The sequence below is a fragment of the Solenopsis invicta genome, chromosome 8, assembly GCF_016802725.1.
Source record: "Solenopsis invicta isolate M01_SB chromosome 8, UNIL_Sinv_3.0, whole genome shotgun sequence".
In the NCBI taxonomy this organism is placed as follows: domain Eukaryota; kingdom Metazoa; phylum Arthropoda; class Insecta; order Hymenoptera; family Formicidae; genus Solenopsis; species Solenopsis invicta.
The window spans coordinates 16,140,251-16,157,115 of record NC_052671.1 but is presented as its reverse complement, the minus strand read 5'-3'; the positions used below and the strand labels follow the sequence as shown (position 1 = coordinate 16,157,115).

Here is a 16,865-nt window from a genome sequence, read left to right as displayed (position 1 = left end):
GACCGTGGTGGGGGTAGAAAGACACATAGAGTGAGAGGCAGACAATACGAAAAACGTTCGTTCTCTGTCTACTAAGTCTGATTGGTTGCTGGGGCCACAACAACCAATCAAACTTAGTAGACAGAGAACGAACGTTCTTCGTATTGTCTGCCTCTCACTCTATGTGTCTTTCTACCCCCACCACGGTCATCAGCAGTCCATTCTGTATGTCGATGTGTTATACAGTTATAAAAGCAGCCATCTTCTCGGCTGCGTTCAGATTCCCCACCAGGGTGCACCCAGACATCATTCTATCCTTGTTTAACATTTGGTAAACAACAAAGATAAAACGACATCACGGTGCACCCGGGTGAGGAATCTGAACGCAGCCCTCTGTGGTATAAACTGACGCATGCGCATTGGAAATTTGTCCCATCGAAAAAAGTAGAGTGTCGGAACTGGTATATGTAGGCTGTGTTCCGTTTTTACTGGCAGTACTGAAAATTTATAGTTCACGTCACATATAGGCTGCGTTCCGATATACACTGGCTGTGTTCCGTTTTTACTGGCAGTGCAGTAAATGTGACGTCATGACAGTACACTGTCACAACTGTTCCAATATTACTGCATTACTGCCAGCACTGCTATAGCATCGTATTTCGGAACAGCATAGTAGCCATATTGCACTGTAGCTACCTCACCTTGGAAGCTGCAGTAGTCACAGTGGCAATATGGCTACCATTCATGACGTCATTGATGTTACTAGATGCTGTCGCAGTGCGCTGCGTACCAATAACGGAACGGATTTTTCACCACTGCCAGTACTGGCAGTTATATCGGAACACAGCCACTGCAAGTACTGAAAATCTATAGTTCACGTTACGTATACTATAGATTTTCAGTACTGGCAGTGAATTTCGGAACGCAGCCATACTATACATTTTCAGTGCTGGCAGTTAATATCGGAACACAGCCCTAGACTGTGGTATACCGTTTGTTTTCTGTTCCTGAACTCCCTGAATTAGTGTGCACTTAAAATGAAATAGATATATATTTGAAAGTTAATGAAAGCAAGAAGGAACGTTCTAGTGCAGTTTAGTGCAGGTATAGAAAACAAGCCTATAGTTATAGTTCAATGTATAGATTCGATGATCAAAGAACAAGGTTAGGTGAACGGATGGGGTCGCTGGTTGGCCGTGTACCAGTAAGCGTGTTTGTAATAGAGTGAAAAAGCGCGGTCAGGATTGCTGATGCAATCCTTTTTATTTCTTGTGCAAGCATATTCTGTATTCCTATTTAAGTCTTTTTGTTTCCCATATAACTATTGAAAACAAGATAAAAATACCTTGGTTACTATGGTCAAATCGTCCCCGCCACGTTGTTACACTGGGGACGGGTACCATTAACGTTGAGAAGAAGAAAGAAGAAGTTAGGTGAACGACTGTGGAGGAAGCGACTAGAGAAAGTGGAGAGCATATATGATATTTCGAGAAGAGAAGATTGGAAGAAGTTTAGAATCATCTATGATTATATCAAAAAAGTGAAAAGAGTAATATAGAATTGGGACTTGTGAGTATAAGCTTAAGATTTGAGGCACTCAGTACCACCGCCTTCGCGTTGTATAATCGCAATAACCATTTCGATTAGGTTGAATACGCGTGTCCCGTGGACACAAATAAAAAAAAAATATTGTTAATTTATCCCTAAAATACTACGTCATGAAGTGATATTTATAATTTAATAATATGTTGTAAAATATTTATAATCTAAATCTTTATAAACATAAATAATGTAATTACTAACCTAAAAGAAAAAAAGTGCGAAATTAAGTATACTATTGAATTCAATCTGCAAGTTTAAATTTATATTTGATACCATTCTAGAATTAACAACTTATTTTTTACAAGCAATTTATAGTTAGATATATTTTAAATTTATGATAAAATTAGATTTTAAGGATAAATGCTTAATGATAATCTTATTGCAGGCTTCAATCTGAGCAAAGTGAAATAATGGGTAAGCATGAAGTTGGCACACCAAAGTACATTGCCAATAAAATTAAAGCCAAAGGCTTACAAAAGTTACGATGGTATTGTCAAATGTGCCAGAAACAGTGTCGCGATGAGAATGGCTTCAAATGTCATACTATGTCAGAGTCGCATCATCGTCAGCTATTGTTATTTGCTGAAAACGCACATCGGTATATGGACCAATTTTCCCGAGAATTTTCAGAAGGATATTTGAATCTGTTAAAGAGGCAATTTGGCACGAGACGAGTGCCAGCAAATCGAGTGTACCAAGAGTACATTTCTGACAGAGGACATATACATATGAACGCTACTCAGTGGTTGACTTTGACTGCGTTTGTGAAATGGCTTGGACGTACTGGACAATGCGTGGTTGATGAGACTGAAAAAGGTTTGTACAGAGCTTGATAGAAACTAATTAAAAAGTTAAAAATTAAATAAAGTTATAAAGTCAACTTTTAATTTACAAGGGAAGATTTTCAACTCGGAAAGTTAAAAGATTATACAATTTTGACAATACATAGAGAATCGTGATATGTAATAATATAACAATAATATATTTTTTTGCTGTTTGATTTCACTTTGGAGAGAGAAAATCAATTTTTCTAAAATTGGCCTATTTTATTTTATTATTAAGTAATTACAATTAAAATTACGAAAAGGAAAATAATGATCATAGCAAGATTTTGAATATTCCAGTGATTTTATATACATTTCTAGTTTTTCAAACTGCACACCATTACTTTCGTTCTTAAAATATAGCTCTTAGAGCTTCTTTCACCAATATAATCTTTCATCAATCTTAGTCCATTGAAATTGACCAATCGCATTTGTTATTTCACACAATAGGCAATGTGAATAGATAATTCCAATGGACCAATTCGATTTGGCAAATTTTTGTTATGTTATCGGCCATTAGCAAATTAATTATGCCACTCAATCGGCATTAAAAGTTTCTCTAAGTACAGGCTTCAAGCTTGAATTTTGTTTTTGAAACATCCCTGTATCTTAAATATTTCCTGTTTTACAAGTGTTTGAAGTTTGGTAAATTTTTCCTAAATTTTTATTATACCGCTTTCTTTGCTGGGTAGTGATATGGTTGGATTTAGAAAAGAATAACTTTTAATTTGGCTGAAAAAAAATTTTTTTAATTTGAAAGAAACGTTGTGTGATGGGGATTTTGTTAAACAAAAACATTTTTTTCTTTACAACTTTAAAGTACTCTTTAAACCGTATAACTTTTGTTAAAAAAGTTTCTTCTATCTCTTATACTTTCGACGATATTTGCCCCGAAAGAAAAATACCGCTTTTTTTCAAAGGGTTGTTTCACCCCTTAAACATAAAATTCTGCGCATATAAAAAAAATATGAGTGTCTTTAATTTTCGTGTTTAACAACATATTTCAAGGAGAATCAAATCGGCGCCGGACCCGTGACAGTTCATAACGACCTTTTCTCAATTTTAATTGTTACACACATCACGATTTTATTCAAATTATTGTATTAAATAATTACATTTTTTCTAATCAATAAATCTCGTTAAAAGAAATAAATGTACTCTATGAAATTTTATTTTATTTCCTTTTGTTAACGAATAATGAAACAAAAAAAATGAGTCAATTTTCAGGGATTGATTTTACTTCCCTTCTTTATAAGATAAATCAAGCAATAAAAAATTTGTTAATAAAGGTTTTAAAAGCAAAGATTTATAATTTTTTGAATTTTTAAGTGGACGAACCTTTTCTTGTTAATCAATTTCGAATGAGTTAATTTTAACTTTAATTAGTTATTTTAAAAATGTTTAATCATTAACTTATTAATCTTTTTTCTTGAGTTAAAATTTTATCTCTGCAAAAAAATTGCAAAAAAAAAGAAAAAGTACATTTCCATATAAAGGACAATATTGCTTTATTATTTTTCATAAACTTAAGGCTCCTGACTCAGCCGAGAACTCCGCATTGACGGTAGCGACATTCCATCGCGGACAAAATTAGAACTAATACACGTGAAACGTGACAGATTGACGATGAGATGTTGTCGTGCATGTCATTTTGTTATTATGTGTTTCATTGTAAAAATATGACTTGTCTCGTATTTATCAAATTCGTAAAAATGGACGGCGAGTAGTTTCTTTGAATTTTATACATAAAAGTACATTTTTCAATCCTTTCAATAGCTATCCGTGTGTTTTCCTGTCTGAATAGGCGTTACTTTACGTGCTTTTTGCGATTATTTACTGACTGCTAAGCGAAAAAAGGATAATCGTTACCGATATTTAGAAGTGTTTTAAAGCCATCTGATTAATCTGTTTTATCCAAATTGGCTTTATTTACAAATGGCATGTTTGACAAAATTATGTGACCGTGTGTTTTTCTGTTTCAATAGCTTCACTTTACATGCTTTTTACGACTATTTACTGACTGTTAGGCAGAAAAAGAATAGTCGTGACCGATATTTAGAAATGTTTTAAAGCCATCTGTTTAGTCTGTTTTATCGAAATTGGTTTTATTTACAAATGGCATGTTTGACAAAATTATGTGTCATTTCACGCAATTTCTCGCTTTTGACGTCACGACTTCAATATGGCCGCGGCGAGTACTCAGGAGCCTTAATTTACAAATAAATATATTAAATTTATTTGGTAAAGTACCTAATTTTTTTATTTTATTTAGGGTAATCTAATTTTTCAAAAATTACAATTCTAATGCCATGCTTTCCAAAATTAACTTGTAATTTGTTTAATCATAACGTAACTTTTTAATTGAATTATTTTATTATATTCATGCAGCTTTTAACATAACGAAATTAATTTTCTGTTAATTTTAACTCAATTTAGTTTAAAAAATATTAATTTATTCAATCTTAAATTTTTATGTTGTCAAAATTCTTTACAATTAGATAATTAAAAACAGATTTATCGGTAAAATTTTAAATTTTATAAAAAATGTGTTATATTGTTTTAGGTTGGTTCATAACATATATCGATAGAGATCCTGAGACTCTCGCTGCACAGGAGAAAAAAGCAAAAAAGGAAAAAATGGACAAGGACGATGAGGAGCGACTGATGGATTTTATTGGCAAACAAATAGAGAAGGCAAAACAAGATACAAAAGAAGCTGAAGGCGAAACATCTAAGACGCCACTGATGCGTCCCGAGAATGATACACCTTTGATTCTCGATATAAAGCTAAAACCAAAACCAAAGTTGCTTCCTGTACTTGAAATAAAGGAGAAGAAGGTAAAGAGTGAAGATGATCAGAATAAATCGATTTCAAGTAAATCAATTAGTGAAAAAGATGAAAAACTGAAAAGATCCAATGATGACGAAACAAAGTCTATCAAGAAATTAAAAAGTGACAATTCTCCTGCGACTGAAGGTTGGCTCAGAGAAGGTTTAATGGTCAAGGTAACTACGAAGAGTCTGGGCGAAAAATACTATAAAGCTAAAGGTGTTGTTCAATCAGTTGGAACAGACAGTTTTGTTGGTAAAGTAAAATTAAAGACACCGGAAGAAGTTAACGGACATATTATACGACTAGATCAAGAATATTTGGAGACAGTGATTCCTGCGATAGGTAAAAAGGTTCTAATTCTTTGGGGGAAATATAAAGGTGCGAGAGCAATAGTAAAGAAATTGCATATAGAGCATTATAGTATAGACATTGAACTCGAAAGCGACAAGAAAATTATAAAGAAACTTCCATATGAACAAGTGTGTAAATATATAGACTGAAAAATAATTATGTATGGAGAAAAAATAATAGGAAAAAAATACTGTATTTTAATATTAGCAGTAACATCCTATTGTGGTCATTGCCTATCTCTAAGAGCACCTGTGTACAACTTTAATAAGTGTCAAGTTTTTGTATATAGAGTATAGGCTTATTCAGACAAATTTGTATAGCCACAAAACCGATAGTCTTATGAGAGTTTATGTGATGTTAAAATTTAGGTTATTAGCTAATAATATACCAATTTTATGATTTATTGTTATCTTAGTATTTTTTAATATTATTATCTTGATGAGGAAAGTAAAAAAAGTAATCGGTATCCTTATGTTAGACATTTATTTAATCTATTTTTTCTATGCATATGCATTGTGCGACTATGCAAATTTGGATAGGTTCTATACACATAAGTTAATGTAAATTAATATTACATAAGATAATATAAACTTTACATGCAATCTGGGAAACAATTTTTTTGTGAAACGTCAATTTAAAGCAAACTTTTTTTTATTGAATATACATTATCGATTCTATTTTACATATTTTATTATACATATCAATGTTTGTACATACAGTGCATATGTAAAATTAGAGTAATTATGGATTTTATCATTCACACAAACAAAATGTTATAATTTAAACATCAAATTCTAAAATAATCGTTTTTTAAAAATTGGATATCAACCGTTTGCTAAGAAATAACAATGTAAAAAATAAAGTCTTATTTAAGAAATAAATGTATATATATTATCTTTTTTTATAAGTATGTACATATATCAGAATTTTTTAATGCGTTTTTTTTACAAAATTCTGTTTGTATGTCTTGTATATATCTTTGTATATCTTTTATATTATTATATATTTTAAATAATACAAACATTAAGTATTTATTTTATACCCAATTACGACATATGAAGAAATACAACTTTTAAAAAGAATTTCCTTATTAATCAGGGATTATTTTTTTCTGAATTACGATATTAACGATGAATCAAGACACAGAGACAACCCGTAAACCTCTCGGCATTCTTGAAAAATATATTCTTCAAAATTGTGAAAATTAGTGGAAAGTGGAAACTGTAAAAACATAATTTTTATTTTTTTTTTTTTTTTATTTTTTCTTTCAACAAAATTATCGTAATGATGTTACATTCAAGGAAAAATTGCAACGTTAAAATAAAGTTCAGACAAAAATCTTATTTATATCATGAAATCATCATGTATTATGCTTCAATAATTTAAAAGAGGATCAAATATATACAGTGTACAGAGTGGACTCAATTACGACGGATTTTCATCTATTCCATTGAAGATGGAAAGAAATGATGGTATAGGCAAAAGTTGAATAGTAATTTCTATTTTTTTATTGACTAATTTTTTTTAATTTTGTAAGTGCAATGGTACATAAAAGTGCATTTGCACTTATTATATTTATTTGATATTTTATCCAATTTTAAACTAATTTTTAAATTATTGAAACTTAATGACCAATGATTTTATTACGATATGAATAAGAATTTTGGGGACTTAATTCCATTATAGCAATGTTTTCCTTTGAGAGTAGCATCATTATAATTTTTTGTTTAAAAAAATATATAAGAAAAAGAACAAACAACCCGTGAATGATATCGAAATCTTCTTTAAAGATTGTACTTTTCTTTTCCAAGCTTTTATATTGCATATATAGTTATAAAAAAATGTATATTTTATTTACTGCACAAGAATCTATGTAAAAATTTATATTATCTAAAAAAAAATCAATATTACATATCAATATTTACATATTAATGTCAGCTCAATTTTGTTTGCAATATTGAATAGATAAAATGAGCAAATGATATCACCGATGACATAAGAGTCTAAAAAAATGATATTATGATGTAAGATGCAATAATACATAAATACAAATAGTTCTATTTTGCAGTAGAACTTTTGCAGATCATTTGCTCACGTATGTACGGCACCGGGAAACATTCTTTATCAAGTAGTATAGTGCGACCATTGACTTTAAATAATAAGTCTCCTAGATGTTTACGACTAAATATGGGTACAGCTGTACCTTCGGCAAATGTTTCTATTTGTTTCTTACCTAATATTCTACTTACAAACACAGCCTTAAATATTTTTTCCGCAGAATCGTGATAAATTCTAAACGGAATTGTTCTACTCCCTACTACGAGTAGTGTGGATAAAGCAAAACTAACAAATAACATGAGTACTCTTTCTGCAGCAGTCAGAGGTCTAAATTTCTGTCCAGCAGCCGGATCTTCTGGTTCTTTCTCTCGTACCGGTGGTTTTTCATATATTAAATATGCCAAGCCAAATGTGCTAGTAAAAAAACCTAGCCATCCAACATGATATGCTGCAGTGGTTACTAAGTTGACAAGTGAATGTTCCCTATATACGAGCCGGTAACTGTTGCTTATGTCGTCTTTTTGTTTATATTTCTGCTCTGCCCAGGCATTCGTTTTGTTAGTAAGTTGTTGATAACTTCTTGCAAAAGTGTTTTTATTGATAGGACCAGAAATTATTTTTTTGCAAAACACAGGTCGACACAAAATAGTAGTTTTACTCATGATGTAAGCCATTCTTGTGAATTACTATTCTGTAACATTAAGTGCAAAAATGTTTATGAATAATCAAAAAGGATAAGATTCATTAAATTATATTAGATTTATTACATTTATTACATTATATCATTATTAAATCAGATTAAATAATATACATATAATAACATCTCAGTACTGTCATTATTTTTTATTTTTATATATAAGATGTTTGACGAGTCAAAAAATTTTTTTAAATAATTCTAAATAAAATAAGATAAAAATAACAAACTTACAATCAAGGTTTTTTGAATTATAAATATTGAAATATTCACATAAAGTGTTTAAAACATTAAACATTATAATTAAACAAAATCTTTCACCAAAATTTTGTTCTTAACTTTATAATTCAGAATATTTAAATATTCATGTAAAAAGTACTTAAAACATGTAAATATTTAAATATTTATAATTGAGAAACAAAGCTTTTTTGCAATTTTGTTATTTTTTCTCCTTATTTTATTAATTATCTAGAATCACTTAAAATTTCTTCAGCCTATTGCTAAACATCTGAATACTTATTCCAAAAAAATTGACGTTTTTTTTAATGGTTAGGAAATAGAATAATATTATATGTTGTAATACATCATAAAAAAATGTCTACTTATTGTTAGTAAATTTTATAGTTTTTTTTAAATAAAAAATGGCTTATTTATCAACTTCGTCACAAGTTCTTGTTACATTAAATAAACATGTGGCTACTGGTTTGAATTGCTTAGCTCCTCTTTATCTACTTTTTATAATACATCTTTTAAGCATATATTCTAAATATAAAGCAGATGTTTTTAAGTGATAAATTAAAAAATGAGCTTTATATAATGCTGGACTCAAATACCTTATTTTAGAATTCAATGATTGAAATAAAACTGTGATTTGTGTAACAAAATTAAAATTAAGAAAAAATCGATGATAATGACAGCAGGATCTTAGTGCTCAAATATTTCTTATGTGATTATATATACATTTTCTGATTTTTCAAAATGCGCATTGTTATTTTCAGTCTTAAAAACACGATTTTTTTAATTGAACCAAAAGAGTAATATAAAAAATATTAAGTTAATAATATTAATATAATATCAATACTGAATGTTACAAGCATCTATAAGAGTTCTTCCTCTGCAAACAAATGATAAACAATTAAATATCTTTCTTATGATTAATTTATGTTCGTTTCCACCAATGTAAATTAATTCTCAGTTTAATCTATTCTTTGCCTATTTCTAATTCTTAAAACTGAAAAAGATATATAAAGAGTAAATTAAATCCAGATTTAATCATTTAAATTAAATCAAGATTTAATTAAAATCAGGATTTTTTATATATATGTGAATTTTAAAAATAAATTCAGAATTCATATATATAAAGAAATCTAGACAAATGTAGGCTTTCTAAAAATTTATAAAATGTTCCAATTCATATAAAAAATTTTAGAAGTTTTTTAAAAAGTTATAAAATCATGCAAAATTTTTACAAATTTTAAAATTTATATAAAAATTCTGAAAAGTTATATAAAGAATTTCAAGATAAACTTTCATCAGAGTTTATCTTCCTTAAAGCAGGTAAGTTTGAATACTAAATATGAGTAAGCATGTTTTTTTATATATAAAAATTATACATAAAGAATTTTATTATAAAGAATTGTATATATAGAACTTCAAGAATTTTATTATATAACATATAATAAAACATAAAAATTGAGTATTGTTCTTGTATTTATCTTTATATTTATCCTTCCCAACATAAAATTATCCTGCTTTGAATTAGTAAATATCTGATCATATTATATGCATACTACTTCACAATAACAAATATACAGTAGAGTTAATAATAAAATAATATTATATAAAATAATCACTTTATATTTCGATAATACAAATAAACAAACAAGTTAGTGGATATCTAACGTGATAAAGAGGTTATGTTTCATTCTAACATGCTCAATTATAAAATTTTGAATTTAATGTTGATTAAAGTTCTTTGGAACTGATTTGGTAAATATCTTTCGACAACGCAATAAAATTCTTTTAATTTTTATTTAACGCTTTATAAAATTGATAAAACCGTACCGCGTGGAACATTACAGACACACAACTATACTATTGCATTGAAATTGAAATTAGGTTAGATCGTATTTACATACTTCCGGCTTTAGTTCAATTACTGCTGTTTGCGTCGTTTTATGATCTCCACGTTTTACCTGTGAGCTCAGTTAATATGTCTCTATTATTCAACGGCGATAACTCCGACTCAGATGGAGAATTAAAGATAAACGCAGAATATGCCAGTATTTACGACAATTTCCGTCAAAAAGAGGAATTACATAAATGTAAGTCATCCTAACCTATACCTTTGCAACTGTGATTTATGGTTCCTTGTAGGAGCCGTAAATCATAAGGAGGAACTAAGGAATTCAAACCACTAGCTATTTGACTTCTGGGGTGCGTGTCACTTTAATGCTTGCAACGCTTTCAGAATTATCTCAGCCTTGTTCCGATTCATATGTAGTAAAGGTTAAATAGAATTTGTCAATTATAAGTCGACAATCTCTTTTATAAGATTATCCCACAACAATGGAATTTCTGTCCAAAAATTAAAATGACTTGATTATAATTCATTTATATACATACAGAATTGAAATGTTCAATAAAATTTGAAAAAAATGCTGTGTATAACGATTGCAGTGTATAACGATTAAGATGTAACAAATAGCAATATTCTTGGAAATATTCTTGAAAATTTTAAGAAAAAAATGATATTTTTCTTGTTTTTATTTTGCTGTATTTTTCTAGATTTTTTTAACAAAAAATTCAGATTATCTTCTATGTTAATGATTTTATGATATTTTTCACATTTAAGAGTCCTAATAATTAAATAATTCATCAATGTAGTTTGATGCCATATTTTTCCATATTTTTTGAAAAAAAGTGGATTTTTTCTTGATTTTTTTTTCTGGAAAATTAAGAACTCTAGCAAGGAATATACAATTAATGTTAAATTATTGCATGAAATTTTTAAAATATGTGTATAATTGAAATGTTCCTTATTTTTACTTTTTTTTTTGTAGTGAAGGCGAGGTATGGAGAAGATGCAGTACTGTCGGAAGATGAGTCTAGTGATAGCAGTTCTTCAGATGAAGATGAGAATGTATATTGATTGTTGGATTGGATAAATTATTTATTGCTCTTATGCATATTGTTACAAATATTGTGTTAGATTTTTTATTTTACTTTTTTTTGTTTCATAAAAAAATTCTCTCTTAACATATATATATATATATATATATATATATATATATATATATAAACTTTTATAAAACAAAAAAGAAGTAAAATAAAAAATCTCTTAACATACATATATATAATAATAATAATAATACTAATAAATGCAAAGCAATAATTGATTCTTTTCAGATTCAAAATCCAGAATTTGATAAACAATTTTTTCTAACATTGGCTTGTTTGAAATCTAAGGATCCTAGCACATATAATGAAAAAATTAAATCCTGTAATGATACTAGCAAACCTGAAACATCAGAAAGTGCTAAAGTGAAGGGAAAAGAAAAAGAGAAATCAAAGAAGGAAAAGCCTCTTTCTTTACGCGATTATGAACGCAAGATAATATTAGAAAGAGATGGACGGTTTAGTAGCAGTGAAGACGAAGATGAAATAAAACAAAAAGTTAAATCTAAAATTCCCACTTATGTAGAGGAACAAAAAGAATTGAAAGATAGTTTTAGACATGCTCTGAAAGATGAGGATGATGATGGAGATAACGATTTCTTAAAGATAAAACAAAAAACAGAAGATGAGAAGCACAAAGTACTTTTAATTCATACATAATAATTTTACATGTATATATGCGTATTGCTTATAATGCTATTATTTCATTTAGGAAGAAGACGCATACAAGGAATGGTTGAAAGGTCAAGAAGTGGAAATAGATTCCAACGACAAGGAAATGCTTAAACCATTGCGTGATTTTTGGTTAGATCCTAATTTAGATCCAAATGAGAAATTCTTGAGAGATTATATTCTAAATAACAAGTATATGGATAAAGAATCTTACGGTGTTGACTTAGAGTACAATCAAGTTGTTCATGACAGTGATGAGAACTTGTCGGAAGATGAGAAGACTATCCAAAAACAAGAGGAATTTGAATGGAAATACAATTTTAGATTTGAAGAACCTGATCAAGAATTTATCAAAAGGTACAGTTTCTTCCTCAATGAATAAATGATAATTCTTTGAATAAATATACATCTGAAACAAAACTTGTAACTGTAAAACCAATATTTAAAGCTAAAAATTAAATATTCAATAAATAATGTTAATCAAAATAAATTATGAAATCATTATCTACAATGTAGATAGATGTTTCATGAATTTTTTTAGATTTTTTTAAAATACCTTAATATTTAAACATTTTTAATATTTAAAAATTGAGAAAATAGTATTGTAAAAATAACAAACTCACGTGTTCATTGAAAAAGTACCGGAAAAAACGTGTTTACTCTGAAAGTTAATTATAATATGAGCTATTGTATAATTTTATATCTGTTCATGAATTTTACGTTTTATTAAGATATCCACGGACGATGGAAAACTCAATGCGGAAGAAAGATACCCGCAGAGCTCAGAAAAGAGCAGAAATTAAGGAGAGAAAGGAGCAAGAGAAACAGCAAAAGAGAGAGGAATTAAAACAACTGAAGGTATTGAAGAGAAAAGAGATAGAAGAAAAGATAGAAAAATTGAGAGAAATTACTGGTAACATAACTTTCAATTTCCAAATATAGAAAATTTATATCAAATTATTCGGCATTATGTTATATCTGTATTAATTGTAGGAAATGATGATATGTGCTTTGATAATGTTGATTTTGATTCTGATTTCGATCCAAATGAACACGATAAAAGAATGAAGGAAATTTTTAATGACACATATTATGCTGGTGGTGAGGATGAGATGCAGAAGCCAGAATTTCCAGAGATCGATGAAGAACTGGGTATTGAACCCAAATGGGACACATATGATCCAACTACAGATAAAATTGACATGGAAGCTGCATATGAAGAAGAACCTCATTGTGAAGATCCAGATTTTAATGTGCTTATAGTGTATTATAAAAGATGTTCGGCAATAGATAGGGAGAAAATTTTTAAGGAGTGATTTAAAATGATAAAATAAGGAAAATTAGAAATGACAAAATTGCGATTAACGCTTTGTTTTTTAATTGTAAAAATTTAAATATTTACATGTGTATTTAGGCACTTTTTATGTGAATATTCCAAATTATAGAATCAAGAGTAACAAAATTTCAAAATTTTATTTTTTTAATTATACATAAATATCCACGTGCTTTAAACACTTTTTTACATAAATATTTGAAACAAAATAATTAAAATAAACCCATGATGTGATAATACAAATGATGTGTATAATACAATTAAAAAGAAAGTCAACAGCACAAGATATAGTAAGAGCTTATTGTTATATCAAACATTTTTTATGGGATTTTATATACACTAGTTCTTTGAACTGCTTGTTACTTTCAGTCTTGAAACATAATTTTTAGGTTAATCTGGAATAGTAAAATATCACAATGTTAAAGTGATAACTATTTTAATAATACTCTGATACAAAGGACGAATTTTTTAATTCATCGATTGAATTGCATTATGCGCAAAATGCAGCTTTTACAGAATAAAGTTGCATTTGCGCATAATGTGATTGATCAATCGATAAATTAAAAAATTTGGCCAAAATGTTAAATATTGAAACAATTTTATTATTCTTGATTTTTGTTATTGTATCACCTAGAATCACTCCTTAAATTATCTCTCACCTATTGTCGGACAGTCTGTATATTTTTGCTAATATATATTGTATAAGAATTTCACTAGTTGTCTGATTATAGATGGATGCGGATTACGACCCAGAATCTCGAGACTTACAATCTGAACTTATTGAAAATACGAAAAAGAGAAAACGAAGGCGGCGCTCTAAATTCGCTGAGCTTATAGCAAAGGAGAAGCCCAAATTTGATCCCAAACAATATCCTTCGTATGCACATTATTTTGATCAATATTACTCATTGGATTATGAGGATATGATCGGAGATTTGCCTTGTAGATTTAAATATCGTAAAGTAGTTCCAAATGATTATGGTTTAAGTATTGAAGAAGTACGTGTCAATTATATGAAATTTTACTATATATTTTAAGAATAAGAATAGTTTAATTTAAAATTATTTATAACAGTAATTTAATAAATATATTTCTACATTTCAAGATTTTAATGGCCGATGATAAGGAATTGAATAGATGGTGTCCCTTAAGACAAACTCTTAAACATAAACCAGAACATGTAGAAAAGAATGAAGTTCGAATATATAAAGAAAAAGCAAAGAATGAAGCACATAAGCGAAAAATTCTTAAGAGCTTATATACGTAAGTATTAAATGGAAATTAAGAATATATATAATATAATATGCTGCTACACGTATGTACTATATGATCGCGTACTAATGTTGTATGTTTAGTGAATTGGAAGAGAAAGAAGAAAAAAACGAATTTGGAAAGAAAGATGAAAAAAATAAAAGTGAGCAAGAAGGAAACGTAGTAAATAAGATAAAAAAGCAGAAACGGAAAAATAAATTAACAGCCGATGGCAACGCTTTGATTTCTAAGAAAATGAAGATAGATAACGCAACGAAAAAAGATTTTCAAATAAAAACAGAGACTAATATTAAAGAAAATAATGATGAAAAAATTATCAATAAATCTGCAAGCCGAAAGAAAAACAGAAACAATAAAAGCTCTCAATTTAATCAAATAAATACTGGAAAGCACAAACCAGATGATGATCCAACCATGTCTTTGAATGCAGATAGATTGAAAATATATGGAATAAATGCTAAAAAATTAAAAAATAAATTAAAATACAGTAATAGACAAATGTAAATATTAATGTTGTACTTGCATAATTGTAATCGTAGTAAATATAAAATTATATATGATTCTATAACATTTGTATAAAATTCCTATTGATACACATACATAGTGTTAAAAAAGTAATGAAATTTAATTCTTTCTGGTAACATTTTGAAAGCTGGTAACATTTTGAAAAGTGAAGTATGCCGAATTAAAAAATACTTCGGGGGCTTTCCAGCTACGACACAAGTCGACACTGTGTAACACAGTCAGTGCTTTCCAGCTACGACACAAATCGACACTGTGTAACACAGTGTCCATTAGTGTAAGAGAGAAAATTTTAGTTGTTTCACTCACACTAATGGACACTGTGTTACACAGTGTCGACTTGTGTCGTAGCTGGAAAGCACCCAGTGTCCATTAGTGTGAGTGAGATAACTAAAATTTTCTCTCTTACACTAATAGACACTGTGTTACACAGTGTCGATTTGTGTCGTAGCTGGAGAGCACCCTTCTTCACTCATGGTAGAAAGACAAGGGTATGCTCTTCCGGGGTTCGAGCCTTAAGACCTCTCTGCGCATCACGTGATGTATCAAGCTGACGTCACATTCGCGCGAAAATTGAACGAACGCTTCGACTCTATAAGTCGATAACATGTGGCTGTCCGCTATCGAAAGCGTGATCATGCGTGATACATATGACATATGACATATGTTATTGTCGAAAAATCAAGGAGCAGATACATACGAATAACGTTGTAGAGTTACTGTCGGAAAGCATTAATACTTTTCGGAAAAAATGTATTGTGCAATAAAAGGTTGCACTAATTCATACAGGAAAACTAAAAAAGAAGGTTTAGTGATTAAATATTTCTCATTTCCGAAAAATGCACCGTTTGCTGAGGAGTGGCGTAAAGTATGCAGAGATGGAATAAATGTTACGACCGGTAAGATGACATTGATTTACATTAACACATTAAAAATCCAAGGAGAACAGAAAAGTAAATAATGTCAATTTGAATAATGTAAAATTAGTTAAACTTAATTTTTCATCATGATTTGACCAAAAAATAACAAATTTGATCTAATTGACATTATTTTTATTTTTCTATGTTTTTTTGGGAAATTAATTGCTCAATCGTTCAGATTAATTTGCTTTCTTATTTTTTGTCATAAAAACGAAAAAATGATTGGCTATTCGCCACGCGTAACGCGTTGACGCGCCCTGTGTGCATTGAGCCTTAGAATATATTTTTTTAAAACTACTAATTCAATAAATCATAATGCTTTGTGTGTTAAAAGATTGTTGAAGACATCGTTCGTATAATAAATTCTCTAAGACTTGAGTCGTCTTAGGGTGCTTTCCAGCTTCGACACAAGTCGACATTGTGTAACACAGTGTGTATTAGTGTAAGAGAGAAAATTTTAGTTGTCTCACTCACATTAATGGACACTGTTACACAGTGTCGACTTGTGTCGTAGCTGGAAAGCACCCTTAAAGTAGTATAGTAGCATTATATGTATATTCATCATTCCAAGATACTAATTCTAATTAACACAAAAGTACTAATATTAATATTATAATTAATAGTTTAT

The 16,865-nt window shown here is 29.0% G+C and overlaps 3 protein-coding genes across 6 annotated transcripts; 2 read left to right on the top strand and 1 right to left on the bottom strand.

Annotated features, from left to right (window-relative positions):
- Window positions 1-1,037: 1,037 nt before the first annotated feature.
- On the top strand, window positions 1,038-6,384 carry LOC105204920 (DNA/RNA-binding protein KIN17). The gene is made up of 3 exons (XM_011174201.3): window positions 1,038-1,548; window positions 1,967-2,397; window positions 4,969-6,384. Exons 2-3 carry the CDS (start codon window positions 1,992-1,994, stop codon window positions 5,736-5,738), a joined length of 1,176 nt encoding a protein of 391 aa, XP_011172503.1. The 5' UTR covers window positions 1,038-1,548; window positions 1,967-1,991; the 3' UTR covers window positions 5,739-6,384.
- Window positions 6,223-15,589, bottom strand: LOC105204923. 4 transcript variants are annotated; one of them, XM_039452511.1, is made up of 3 exons: window positions 15,396-15,589; window positions 15,193-15,252; window positions 6,223-8,338 (listed from the first exon to the last, which is right to left on the bottom strand). In XM_039452511.1, exon 3 carries the CDS (start codon window positions 8,319-8,321, stop codon window positions 7,647-7,649), a length of 675 nt encoding a protein of 224 aa, XP_039308445.1. In that variant the 5' UTR covers window positions 8,322-8,338; window positions 15,193-15,252; window positions 15,396-15,589; the 3' UTR covers window positions 6,223-7,646. The 4 variants fall into 4 exon arrangements, with proteins under 4 accessions (XP_039308445.1, XP_025995498.1, XP_011172506.1 ...); XM_026139713.2 differs by lacking the exon at window positions 15,193-15,252; XM_011174204.3 differs by lacking the exons at window positions 15,193-15,252; window positions 15,396-15,589 and adding an exon at window positions 10,480-10,664.
- LOC105204922 (protein KRI1 homolog) lies at window positions 10,378-15,363 on the top strand. The gene is made up of 9 exons (XM_011174202.3): window positions 10,378-10,665; window positions 11,404-11,483; window positions 11,750-12,157; window positions 12,231-12,547; window positions 12,922-13,103; window positions 13,184-13,443; window positions 14,255-14,521; window positions 14,629-14,786; window positions 14,879-15,363. The coding sequence occupies exons 1-9, from the start codon at window positions 10,554-10,556 to the stop codon at window positions 15,297-15,299; spliced, it is 2,205 nt and encodes a 734-aa protein (XP_011172504.1). The 5' UTR covers window positions 10,378-10,553; the 3' UTR covers window positions 15,300-15,363.
- Window positions 15,590-16,865: the final 1,276 nt, after the last annotated feature.